Here is a 13,692-nt window from a genome sequence, read left to right as displayed (position 1 = left end):
CCTTCTGAAGCTGCTGCCCCCGCGACCCGACCCTGGATAGGTGGCAGAAAATGGATGGATGTATCTGTCATATTCAAATAGTTCTTCCTGATTATCTATCGTCTATTGTGAACATGCATTGACATGTAACTAAACTGTTCTGTGAGTTTTCTCATATTTAGATTATTGGCAACCTTTAATTTTATGACCAAGTGATATTAGCATTTTGGAGCACCAGAGAACTTGAATCTTTTAGAAAATTTCAGAAAGGAGTTTAGATTAGTGGTTGTCAAACTCCACGTCTGCAAGGGCTAGTCGCCTGAAACCTTTAGATGTGTCCCTGGTCCAACATACCAGAATCAAATGGTTAATTTCCTCCTCAGCATGCAGTCGTCCTTCATGCTACAAATCCAAGTATTTTATTTTGGTGTGTTAAAAAAAAAAAAAAAAAAAAAATATATATATATATATATAAAGGTTGTCCAACACTGGTGCTTGAGGGGTGGATATTAACACCCCTAGCAAGAGGGTTTTCCACTCTCAAAGTCTTGGAATCATAACCAAAGATTGTCAAAATATGATTGGAAAATAAACTTATAAATAAATATTATGAGTTGAATGAAATTATACTGACTCTCTCTTCTCAGCCTACATCTCCAACTACTCCCAACAAACCCTTAGCCCCACTGGACTGGGCCTCTGGGGTTACCAGCAAACCAGATCCTTCTGTGGTCAGTAAACACATTCGCAAACTAGTAGAGGCGAGTAACTCTTCCAATTTCTAATAATGCCTTCAAACAAAAACAAAGATAATTGACATTGTGTGATGTTACATGATTTCATATGACATTAATTACTTGTTTTCCTTCAAATAGTCTGTTTTCAGGAATTATGACCATGACCATGATGGCTATATATCACAAGAAGACTTTGAGAGTATTGCAGCTAATTTCCCATTTCTGGACTCATTCTGCGTTTTGGATAAAGATCAGTGAGTGTGAAAAACAACTTTGATGCATCTTTCTTCTGTCATAGCAAATCCATTTCCCTAATTTAGGAACGATTTGGTGGATTGTGGAAAACGTGTAACGATTAGTCTATGGTTTACTTAGAGTCTGCAGTAATGCTCAAGGAAGATCAACGGTTTGCTTTTTAAAAATGACTTCATGACTGGGATTCCATTCAGAGCTGAAAATTAGTTTGCATCCCCTCATCACTAAACTCAAAGTAATGTACATTTTGGGTGATTAAACAATTTGTCTGAGACATTCTTCTTTCAGGAAATGCCATATTTGATGTGTGTTTGCGATCACTTACTAACTGGTACACTCAGCTGGATTGAAGGTTTACTCATCAGACACAAGCTTCAGATAGAAACTAGACAGAATGGGAACAGCCCAGAAATCACAAAGGCACAGCCCTATCACAAGCTAGCATATTTGGTGTAAGTTTAACATCAACATAAACTAACAGGATGTTTGTTTATGTCAATATCAGGCTTTCAAATCTTATAGGTACGATAGCATCTTGCTGAGGGTCTGAACAAAGATGGATGACTATAACAAAATATTTAAATTTGAATCACCAGAACAATGACTCCAATGACGACTGCGGTGTGACTCGTGTTTTCACTGCCAAGTGAACACAAAGAGTGTAAACCATGGAGGAGGTTTGCAGCCTGAAATCCACAGACAGATACAATCAATGTTTAAACAGATTTGAAAAGGACATACGAACTCTAAGGTTATGGTGACTGGAAAGTGCATAGAGTAACATACACATAGGCTACCTGTCCATCTTAGTTAGCAGATAAAAGGTAGATTAGGTAAGAAAATGTTGTTAGTTCGTCAACAGTAAATATCACTGATATTTATTTTAGTATTACACAGAGGTGGGAAGAGTACTCAAAAATTGTAATTGAGTGATAGTTGCAGTGTGCTTATATTGTTTATAAGTTAGGAGGATGGGAGAGTTGGTTATGTTTGTGGCTTGTTTATTGTTGTCATAGCAACTGCTTGACAAGAGGGCTGTCGGTTACAAGGTTCACGGACATGGACATTACATGAGAACTACGCACTAATGTGCACAAAATCTTTTTGTACTGTGGGAGGAAGCCGGAGTACCTGGAGAGAACCCACTCATGCACATGGAGAACATGCAAATCCCATGCATAAAGAACTCAAGCCAGGATTCAAACCCAAGACTTTCTTGCTGCAGGCAATAGTGCTACCAGCGGTGCCACTGTGCAGCCCTGATGTTTTATTTTTGATATTTTATTCATGAAATTTATTTTTTATTGACACCTAAAGAGAATTTAGAGACCAGTTGGCCTAACAGTCATGAATTCAGACTGAAATCAACTAAATGGAAGCAATTTTAGACAGGCTGTTTTTTGACAGGCTTCAAAGGAGCGCAGTTGTTGTTTTGATGTCCATCATGGCGGAGTGGACAGATTTCTGAAGAGCCAGATGTCATGTGCTAAGGGTCAATACATAGTTCCCAACAGTCTGAACAGGAAGTGATTGGTGCCATTTTAGCAGGCAAGCGTATGTACAAAGAATAGTGGGCTCATGGCTCCAAGACCAATAAAAAGAAAGTATGTGGGCACTCTTGACCAATGTGTGAGAAAAAGATACAAGAACAAAATGGCTGCTGTCGGGATCGATCTGTATGTTGAGACTGAGAAGGAAAATATGTCAGACAAGCTGCCTCTGATCTCCTACATCATTATAGTTAACTCGCGTATCGTCTCCAATAACAGAAAAAAGTTGCTGTGAATTTGTTGCTCATCATTGACACTAAATTTGATTAACACCAAATTTGTTTAGTTTTCTAAAAGTAAATAATTGTGAATAACTGCACAAATATTGATAAGGAATTGCCAGCATTAGAATTTATTTATTACACATTCTTTGATATCTTGTGTTGATCTGTGATGTTTTGTAAATAGTTGCATGCAAACAAATGAGGGGTTGCCTTCATTTTCTTGTTAATAATTTTATAAAACTGTGTTGCTTGCAATATTTCTACATAAATTTTAAAAATGTGCAGTATACACCGGCATTCTAAATGATGAAAGCAATATTGACCATGTCTATTGGGAAATATAAAGATAAAATATAAATTTGCCAAAATTAACCATATGTACCCCAAAGGGTTAAAGTTGCAAATCATGTGGAAAAGTTGTAGTTCAGATTTGGTAAGGCCAAACCTGAACTCTTTGGAGGTCATTATAACTCCAAGCCAAAAGTGAAGCAGGTTGGAACGTCATGGTGCGGGCCACCTTACAGCCTGGCTGACTGTTTATTAATGAAGGAAAATTATTGGATAAATGTACTGAGACATTCTTGATGAACAACTGTGGATTTTCATGCTAGGTGGTAGTTCCAAAACGAAAAAGAAAATTGAGAAAGGTAGCCAAAGTACTAGAATGTTCTCTTCAAATACATTTCTAAATCTATGGGAAAGCAACAGAGCTGAATATTAGAATTCATGGGGAAAAACAAAACTCTTATACCTTTCATAAACTTCATGAATTGCAGTAATCATGTTCGATAACTCTATTTTAAAAATAAAAGACTCCCTGCCCCCAAAACAATGAATATTTATCAATTAAAAAGCCGCAAAGTTTATGGCATCACTGCCATGAATTTTGTCCATGACTAAAAGATCTCCAGCTGAGCTGATGCTCCTGTTTCCTCCTCCTTGTCTTCCTCAGAGATGGATTGATCAGCAAGGATGAGATGGTTGCGTATTTCCTCCGGGCCAACCCTCTGCTCCAATGTAAGATGGGACCAGGATTCATTCACAACTTTCAGGAGATGACCTATCTGAAGCCAACCTTCTGTGAACATTGTGCCGGATTTGTACGTATTTCAACAGTTGCTGGATGTGTCAGAAGTGAATTATGTCGATTGATGCCAAACATGCTGAATGTATTAAAACATAATGTCATCTTTTACTTTGGAATTACTAAATTACAGAAAACCAGGTATATATATATATATAATATATAAATAACAGCTTATAAAAATGCAAAAAAGGTGAAGCAGGTGAGAAGCCTGTTGAAGTGACAGGTAGGTTCTCTTATAAGTCCCGATTCCAGCAGTGTTTGTTCACAGACGTTGCTTGAAGGGAAGCGTAAACCACCAGAGGGCATAAGCAGAACCTCTGGCGTCCAGTAGGTGGCAGACGGATTACAGGCACAGGATAACACTTGGGTGCTGCTCATCAATGCTTCTGTAATAAGGGCAAAAACTGTGGAGATGAAGACTGATCATCTTATTAACCCAGGTTTGAGGATGGATGGATGGAATCTATCACATTATGAGAACAGTTTTGCATATTTGTGAGTTCTTTGGATCCTAAATTAGAGAATTTGACATTTCACCAGAGTACCACACTCTGTGTAAGAAATGAGGCGTTCTTCTGGGCCCCCTGGTGGCCTGTTTGTCCTAAGCAGCTTGTCAGTCCGCTTGTGTTTTCTAACGCCTGTTCTGGGCTCCCAACAATTGGCATGAAACCCAGTAGACTACTGGGACTGTTTTCTCTGTCCATTATGTAACATTTTCATCTTCTCCTTCCACATGTGCAGCTCTGGGGAATCATCAAACAGGGATACAAGTGCAGAGGTGTGTCTGCTGCTTTATTCTGAGAGTGACTTTCATGGATATGAATTCACTTGTTTGTGTCTCCTCTCTGTTTGTTTTTTGACACCACATTTATTAGCAGTAGCTATAATTATTATTATTATTATTTTTATTGATGCTGCTTCAATACCGCAGTGATGATTTGAGCCAATAAATGTGTTTGCTTTGCAGACTGTGGAGTTAACTGTCATAAACAATGTCGGGAACTGCTGGTTCTGGCCTGCAGGAAGCTGATTCGCTCAGGCTCTCTAAGCAGTGGCTCTCCAGCCAGGCTGACCCACAGTTCTCTGCCCAACAGCCCAACGCTGCCCACCTGTAAAGGTTGTTTTCAGATACTGTTACTCATAAGCAATATTCTGGTGTTATCAACATTTGGCTGAATGTTGTCATGAGTTAGCCTTTTCATAAGAGTAAATAAATGTAAGTATGCAGTAGTGGTACACTGGTAAATCAGCCCCATTGTTCTTAATTTTGCGTGATCGGCCGATACATGTGAAGCCAATATTATCTACTGATCTTATCTTATCTGCGAAGGTCTAAAAATGAGCCACTGTCCTCTTTTGCTCTGCCAAGAGAGAAGTTTGACCTTCAGCCCCACCCAACAGGTCATGTCTGCAGGTTTGCAGTTGCCAATAATCACCCCTCTGCCTCACTCTGTTACCAACTCAATGACTTTCTTGCTATATTCAGCAACATTTCAGACAAAAAAAATAAAATCAGTATCAATTTAGCAGGTCAGGATTTTCAAAGATCATAATCGGTAATCGGCAATCAGCGTGAAAACTGCAATCGGTGCACTCCCAGTCCTTAGTAACAGCTTATTGTATTCAGTATTAAGTTACGGAACATTGAGGTACTGGACTTTAAGTCAGTAGAAATAGAAACACTGTGGCAAAACCATCTCTCTGTTATTTTTGTTCAGTTTGTGTTCAAATTTAATGTGCAACTGGGAAATCTATTTCTCTTTGTAAAGCTGAGATATCTACTTTTTATCATTTGCATGATAAAAGTTGAGTTTTGGTTTAGATGTAAAGAAAATAGTTGTTTATTGCCTTTCAAAAACCCATCAACAGTTATTTGATGTTTTAAATAGGGCTTTCAATCAATTAAAATATTGTCCACAGGATTCATGGTTAACTTTCCATTTCTTGAAATTGTATTAGATGTTTTTAAAAATGTAATGTACCTTAACACATTTTTTTTGTTATATGATATTCTTAGCATTGGTGTAGATAAATATGCTTATTTCATGCAAAAATATGTTTACTATAATTGCAACAACACCAAACACGACAAATATTATCAAAAATATTTCACAAAAAAATCAATAATGGTACCAGATTCTCTAAAAAATTGCCAGAGCTACTAGGAAAGTAAACAAAACGCAATGTATGAAATGTAACAACGGGGAATGTAATACAGAACTAGGACTCTTCCTTTAAAGTGTTGTTAAAATTAAACTTATGTTTGTGCCGTTTTCACATGTTGTTTATTTGATGCAGCCCCAAAAAACAAGAAGAAGATCTGACTTTCAAACGAAAAATCTAATAATCATGACGGGTTTTTCTGAGAAAGTTTCATTTGGAAATTATTAAAACCAAAAAAGTTTAATTAGTTTACAGATTATTTCACATTAGCAAACCTTTAACACTTTTGATTGTCTTTCAAAGTATAGGATGCAGTGACAGATGTAATAGGCTGAACATGGGATAACTCCTCATGTCTTTGTTGTTTTTATATTTATCATTTTTCATTTGCTTACATAAGTTAAGAGTTACTTCAGTTGTGAATATTGGCACTGAGTGGCGCTCTCAGCTGCTCCAATCGCAGCGCTCAAACAGTGCAGAGGACTGATGGTGGTCTGCATTACAAACCACCATCCAGGAGGAGGAGTTTTCAAATATGACTTTTTATAAAACTAGAAATTAGCTGAAACAGAGAAGGAAGTAATGCTCAAACTACAGCGCAGGCTGGGACCAAAGCTATGGAGGCTTGGGTGTTAACTGCCGTTAAAAAATGACCTAATTTAAAGTTATTTGCCTTTGCATTAACTTTGACAGTCCTAGTTTTAAAATACAGCTGGTCTATTCTATGCAGTACAGAACAGATCACAGTTCCATTCATTTAAATGAAGTGGACTCACATCTTAAGCTGTGCAGATTTGGACAGTGTCATTGTTCATCATCAATTTAAAGCTGTGTGGCACGCTGTTGCTGTACATTGTTTTTGAACAGAACATTTTATTTATTACATTTTATGTGTTCCTTTTAGCCATTCACTCATTCTCGTGGCTTGCTTTTATTTGGCAAGAACTAATTCACATATTTCCCGTTGTGTTCCCTTCTCCAGACGAGGACGATGTGTTTGAGTTCCCAGCTGTCGCCCCGGCAGGTCCAGCTCCGGATCCCCAGTCCATCACCCTGATGACCGGCTCGGCTCAAAGGATATCTGTGCGCCTGCAGAGGGCCACCACTAGCCAAGCCACACAGACTGAGCCCCTGTGGTCTGATCTGGGCTGGGGGTCCGCAGACAGCGGCTCACACACGTTTCCTAAAATGAAGTACAGGACTCACAGAAAGGCGTCTAAATGCCCGGGTATTGCCAGCTGGGAAAACCACAGCAATAGACAGAAGCACGGAGTTTCCGCTCAGAACTATTTGAATTACCAGAACAAACCCGGCATCTGTGAGGGACGAAACGGAGAAACAAACACGATGGAGGTAATGAAACTACACGTTTCAGATACTTTTAATAGTAGCAAATAAAATGAGCGTACAGTCCACGCAACATTTATGCCTCATTTCTTGTTTTACAGCGCCCCCTAGGGGAAGTGATGCAAGAAAACACAAAATAGAAATAATCACAACGTAATCTATATGTATATATAAATATTAATGCACTATAACATGAGTTCCACTGGAGGTTGAGATCTGGGCTATTTATTTATTTTTTTTGGTGATGGTAGATTTTAGGTTGTTTCCAGGAAAATGCATTTTGAATTTTCAAAATTAAAATTAACAGACATAAACATTTTAGATGTAATGTAATATGAAATGGTCAATTAATGCAATATCTGAGTTACACTTTTTGAATTGAATTACTGGAATAATTCAAATATTAAAATATTGAGCTACACTTAATATGGCTGCTATTTTCTTATATTTTGAAGTGTCAAATGTCCTTGTTAATAGTTAGATAATTCTAAAAGCATAGCAAAGTATGTAATTGAACCAATGAGCTTAGACTGTCTTGTGGCCAAACAGAAGTATAGAAATCGGTTGCAGGTGTGAACCATTGTTCCATCTGTATTACAAACCAGCATCACTGTCAGCTTTGGCTGCAGAGATGTTTTTGTTTTCATTAAAATACATGCAAGTTACTGTTTGTTTAATCTGCATCAAGTATTCCAGTTGTTGTTCGCCATTGTGTGTTAAATTTGTTAAATAAGCGCTGCTGTTTCTCTGCATTGGAAAACAATGTGTAATAACAAAGCCTCAGTGTTATTGCACTTAAAGGCAGTTCACAGACCGCAGACTCAGAGTACAGCTGGTAGACCTACATGCATAACGGTGCAGATGAACTGCATAAGGGAAAATATGAATGGCAGAAAGGGAAATAATGTTTCCTTCACCTTTGGTTTCCTTAAGGACAGCTGACTTGGCCACAGCAATGAAGGCCGGGAGCACAGGACCTCTAGGACCACTAGGACCACAGGGAGCAGGAGGTTCTTCTCACTGGGGAAGACCTTGGGATGCTTCAAGTCCCCATTCAGTGACTTGAAGTTCTCTCATCCTTTCTAGACACTGGGGAGACATATGGCTGCTACCAGGGAGAAGCTCAGTGGACCATGAACACCTGATGAGAATCAAATCCTGAGACCAGAGAAAGCTTTAAAGGCTCCTGAAAAGACAACACATGAGGATTTACAAGTGAAATGGAAGCTAAAGAAGTGTGCTTCGGATCTGTGGGTCAGTCTTTAATTAAAACTCAGAGGTTTGGACAGAAAACATACCTCAAAGAGTGAATCACCAACCTAAATGAAAGAGCCTTGAAAAGGCTGATATCTCTGGGCACATATGTACATAATGTGTTTATACAGCGGTGCAAATAAAGGGAAACTATTATTCTTATTAATAACAATCTTGTTCTTCAGATGATTTTGAAGCTTGGTTCATTCCATTCAGTCCAGTTCATTCCAGAACAACTCAGTTCACTCAGATTCAGAGTTAACCCTGCATTTATTGTGATTATTATAACAATAATTCAACTTCATGTTAAACTGCATGGAGGCTGTGTGTTACGAATTAATCTGCCTTATTTTTTCACCGGACGCAGCTGAACCACGTCGCTTTCCCGGGCACGGGCCCCTTTCTCGGGGCGAACCCACCACTGCACCTGACCTACAAGAGAACAACCACATCCCCAACGCATTACGCTCATCATGTGCGTGTCACTGTTGCATAAAAACACCACAAACCTAGACCACACAAATACTGCCCATATTCGCATGGTTCACAAAAACAGCGGATCCAATCGCTGTTTAAAAATATAGTAAATGATAAAAATATAGTAAATGATAAAGATAGAAAAGCAAAGCCTATCCCTATGATCCACAGGAGGTGGAGGATGGAAATTCCCAGGTTCAAGTGACGTCTGAGACTTTCACTTGACTCCCCTTGCGGGAGGGTTGAAAGTGAACTCGACAATAGCTTCACTGCATAGTCATATGTAGCTAATAGAAAGTGTCAGGTTCTGGATGGAAGTTGGGGTTTGTTGTTCTCCACTAGATGGAGCCCTGGAGGCGGCTGCACGGGGGACAGACCTTTGACGTCATCTACACACCGGTCGGCAATGGACCTTACCACAGGGCCCACCTTTCATTGGTTAATGCCCATTTTACGTCACAGCGCAGATATCACGTGGGTTACCAGCTCACAAACTCATGCTAATATACATTGTGGACTACCAGACCGACAGAGAGTTTTCGCGTCAGGACTCGAAAAAAAATGGTTCTCCGTCAGTGGGGTATCTGTACAGGTGATGTCGGGGATCCTGGTCGTGTTTGTGGAACTAAAATTCACAGATTTCCAAAATCTGAAATGGAATGTCTTGCTTGGATCAAAGCTTGTGCACGACCACATTTGCAGCTCAGCCGTCGTAGGATCAATAAGAATAAAGTGTCTGCTGGCGTAAGTATTATTGCTTTGCTTTCTTTGTGTTTAGTGAATGAAAAAAAAGTCAATAATAAACACATCCATTATAAAAACCTTTTAGCCAAGTACAGCATAATGGCAGTACCGATACAACTTCTACATCCTGAAGCCTGTCTGTTACAGCCTTACGTTAGCTGAACAGATCAATATGCAATGTGTACCGTATCTGACATACATTAAAGGTTTTATTTCACCTGAAAAGGCTTTTTACTAAACTGTAATCGTGTTAGCCACACTAGCACCAAGTACCGTGTATAAGTCCTAGGCACATTCGAACCCTCAAAACCATGAATGCCCGACTTACCCAACCTTGCAAGAACAATAGGCATCAGTGATCTTGTCCACAGCTATATTTATGCTGAGGGTCTGAGGATCTGCTGTTTTCCTCATCGACTGGTAGCATTTAGCTGCAACTCGCACAATGTTGGAGGCATTGCGTGGCTAAAACATCTTGACGTCGTCCAAAAAAGATGACATGAACTTGTTGGTTCCCTTGTCCATTGTCGTGGCTGATATTTTGTGAAAATCCGGCAGAAATGCTAAACTAATCGACTCAAAAATACTCTGCAGAGTCAGTCGAAACGAAAAATCCCATAGATGCTAAGCTCTGCAAGGAGGTTAATGTGAGACATGAAGTCATGTGGGACTTTCGAGGGGCGTTTCTGGGCAGAGCTTAGTAAGGTCCATTATGTCCTTACCTGCGGCTTAAGAGAAGCGGTTTGCCAACACTTCGACGCCAGATTATTGATTAGTGACGGTACTCACTTGGCCCCAAGCTCTCGTTGATTGCTGTGTCTCCCTTGTTTTCATCTCCGTGTAATCTGACTCTCTGATCTCTGTTCTTTTAGGACTTACCCGAGCATCCAGATCTGGACATCCATTCCCCGTTCGCCCCTCGTGACGCTGGCGGTAGTTACCCGCTAGATGGCCGAGTCTCCACTGCAACCTTTACAGTTCAGTCCTTCTTCAAACCTCACTCAAATTGGCAAACTGTCCGCTCAGCCGCTCTCCAAGCCCTGGCCGACCTGTCCATCCTCCAACGTCGCCACACCAGCTCAAATCAAGCTGCTGCTCCTTGCTTCCGTCAAGTCTCAACGTTTCCTGGCAAACGCCTCCGTAACCAAAGAAAAGGAAACCCAGAACGTCTGGCTCCCTCCAAAGGTGTCACATATACTACTACACATGTAAATTCCTCCTTTCCTCTCTGAGAACAACGCTAATTTCCTACAACCTAAAACTCATCTCCCATGTTGGTTTCCTTAGTGTGCTGTTGGTGCTGCTGCCCGCCGCTCGAACCAGTTTCCCTCCTGCTCAAACCTGTTAAACTATCTGTGTTCTTGCATGTGGGTTAATCGAATTACACCCGACATGACAGAGCGACAAGCTGCCAAATAAAGTAAACTGACCAACAACATTTAGGTTTAGGACGGACATACCCCCGCAAACTCACACAGATGTGTGCTACTTACAAAATGTTTTGACGCAAATACCGTTTTTTTGTTGTTGTTTTTATCTACAATGTTGTTAATAGCAAAGATGGTTTGATTTTTTTTTTCTTTTACCTAAAAGGAATATCTCAAGGTAAAAATATATACTGTATATATATATTTTTTAGCATAAAAAGTAGGGGGGCCGATTTATCAGTGCCAATTTCCTTAATTTTTGGAGTTCGGTGATAGGCCGATTTTTACATATGAAGCCGATCTTGTCCACTGATCTTATCGAGCTTGGCAAATGTGTAAGAATCAACCTCTGTCCTCTTTGGCTCTCTGGTGAGAAGTTTGACAGACAGACCGGCCCACTAAGTTTTGTCTGCATGTTTACAATTAACAATAGTGACCCCACTATTGCCAACTCAACTTGCTATAATTGAGCAACACTTTCGACAAAATTGGTATCGGCCAAAACCGGAATTGGTCGGTGAGGCTTGTTAATAGATTGGTAATCGGCGCGAATGGCCAGAAAACTGCAATAGGTGCACCTCTAATAAAATGGTAAGCCTGAAATACAAACTTCTGATAGTTTCTTAAAGCCCCGATCCTGCTGGTGTTTATTTTGCTGTGAACAGGCAGCAGATTACTGGTGATGCTTTGTAAAAGGCAACACTCGATGGAGCTCTTCCGTTAAAAGTTAACTATTGTTACTTTTATGTTATATGAAGCCAGAAAAATGTTAGAAATTTGCAGTGATGCACAATTGTTTTGTGAAGGCGGACATACACACCTCCTAGACTGTCATGGTGCTCTTCTTGATTTTACTTAAGATTTGTTTGGGCTCCAGTGGCCTTTTATTGAACAGTAGGCAGAACAGAAATGGGCCGAAGAGAGAAGTGGAAGCCATGCAGCAAATGGTCCAAGACTCGTAATAAAGTCTTGGATTACGAGTCCAAGACTTGATTGCGAGTCTTGGACTCATAATCCAGTACAACCATATTGAGGACCACAGCCTGCACATGTGGTGCATGCTCACCACTAACTGAGCCACCAAGTGTCCCTCCTCTTCCTTTTTGCCAGGTTGCCACATGTGAGAGCTTCAAGATCATCTGTTGCATTAGATACGCTGATGATATGAATCATCATCCTGACAGTAAGTTGCAAAGTGAAAATAAAACTGTGGCTGGAAAATATTCAAATAAGTGTTCTACAGCTCTCTTTTGGTTTCTAGTGTGTGTGTGTGTACAAGGTTTTTATATCCTTATGGGAACCTATTTCTGTCTACAATGTGGGGTTATGGGGACCTTGTGGGGACATTTTCTTGGTCCCCCTGAGGGAAATTGTTGTTTTTGGGTTAGTGGTTAGGTATGGGATGTATTAATAAGATAAGGGTTAGGCTGTAGAAATTAATGGAAGTCAATGTGAAGTAACCACAAGTGATGAAAACAGGACTCTCTCTCTGTGTGTGTGCGTGCGTGTAGGTAGGCGTGAACGTGTGGGTGTGTGTGTGTACTTACCTGTGAGTAGGTGTGCAATACTTGTTTCCTTATTCATGCATTAAATACCTACAAACCTTGTGGTACCTGCCACTTAAGGTTTGCTCTGTTTCCGTGACCATAAAAAGAGTCCGGAACAAGTTCACCTGTAATATGATAAACACTGAAACCACCCACAGCAGCTCATCCACACACTGAAACTTCTTCAGAAGACACAAAGAGAGAGACTCTACATATCAAGTTTACAGATAAGAGCTACAAATTTATTTTTATTTATTTTTTTCTTCCTTCCTTTTTATTTGTGAAGAGTTTTGACAGAAGGCTTTCCACACAAATGGGAATCAATTGGCTCATTATTTGGAGCGTTGCGATCACTTTATTTCAGGTAAGACTTCCTCTTCCACATGAGATAATTTATTCACATAAAGAAAAAGGAGGCATTTCCTTCTAACTCATTTAAAGGTAACAGTTTGCTATTACTACTTCTCTTTTGTGTTTTAATGAATGCTACTGTTCTGACTTTTGATACAAAACATTTCTTCCTGCCAAAACAGCAGTTTCCATATTTTTGTCTTTGCGTATTTTTTCTTCTTTTACTGTTTAAATATTTTCTAAAGACAATTTCAAACGTTCTTTGTTTTAATATTATTTCATTCACTGCCAAATATGTTCAGGTTTCAGTTAAGGAGGTCTCCACAGCCTCGACTGTAGAAGAGTCATCATGTGTGCCTGGTTTTGAGTCCAAGTTGTTGATATTGAATGTGACCAAAAAGCACCTGAGACATGGCACAATACTGGGCAAAGGTGAGAACATTTCATCAAGTCATCTGCTCACTCACTCTTTTATACTCACATTCTCAAAATAGTTTATATGCTTTTATCTGAATTAGCTCAGACCCTATTATGAGCAAGCAATCATAAG

General features: G+C 39.7%; 2 protein-coding genes across 9 annotated transcripts in view; both read left to right on the top strand.

Annotated features, from left to right (window-relative positions):
- rasgrp3 (RAS guanyl releasing protein 3 (calcium and DAG-regulated)) overlaps positions 1-8,758 on the top strand; it is a 28,783-nt gene extending 20,025 nt beyond the window's left edge. For 3 of the 6 annotated variants that reach the window (XM_081616475.1, XM_017309191.2, XM_008428992.2), the window contains exons 11-17: positions 627-740; positions 855-970; positions 3,698-3,845; positions 4,574-4,610; positions 4,800-4,949; positions 6,978-7,348; positions 8,429-8,758. In XM_081616475.1, coding sequence (XP_081472601.1) covers positions 627-740; positions 855-970; positions 3,698-3,845; positions 4,574-4,610; positions 4,800-4,949; positions 6,978-7,348; positions 8,429-8,479 — 987 coding nt within the window. In that variant the 3' untranslated portion in view covers positions 8,480-8,758. Of the gene's footprint in view, positions 1-626; positions 741-854; positions 971-3,697; positions 3,846-4,573; positions 4,611-4,799; positions 4,950-6,977; positions 7,349-8,275 lie in introns of all 6 variants that reach the window. The other 3 variants (XR_535491.3, XM_008428993.3, XM_008428994.3) reach the window with 3 other exon arrangements.
- LOC103476546 (cadherin-1-like) overlaps positions 8,512-13,692 on the top strand; it is a 31,982-nt gene continuing 26,801 nt past the window's right edge. The window contains exons 1-6 of one of the 3 annotated variants that reach the window (XM_081616472.1): positions 8,512-8,596; positions 8,964-9,071; positions 10,690-11,002; positions 12,355-12,427; positions 13,078-13,155; positions 13,445-13,574. In XM_081616472.1, coding sequence (XP_081472598.1) covers positions 13,105-13,155; positions 13,445-13,574 — 181 coding nt within the window. In that variant the 5' untranslated portion in view covers positions 8,512-8,596; positions 8,964-9,071; positions 10,690-11,002; positions 12,355-12,427; positions 13,078-13,104. Of the gene's footprint in view, positions 8,597-8,963; positions 9,072-10,689; positions 11,003-12,354; positions 12,428-12,734; positions 13,156-13,444; positions 13,575-13,692 lie in introns of those variants that run through there. The other 2 variants (XM_081616474.1, XM_081616473.1) reach the window with 2 other exon arrangements.

The sequence above is a fragment of the Poecilia reticulata genome, chromosome 15 (assembly GCF_904066995.2).
Source record: "Poecilia reticulata chromosome 15, P_reticulata-male-v2, whole genome shotgun sequence".
Lineage (NCBI taxonomy): Eukaryota > Metazoa > Chordata > Actinopteri > Cyprinodontiformes > Poeciliidae > Poecilia > Poecilia reticulata.
Note: the sequence above shows the minus strand (reverse complement) of the source record. Positions and strands in the feature narration are given on the sequence as shown.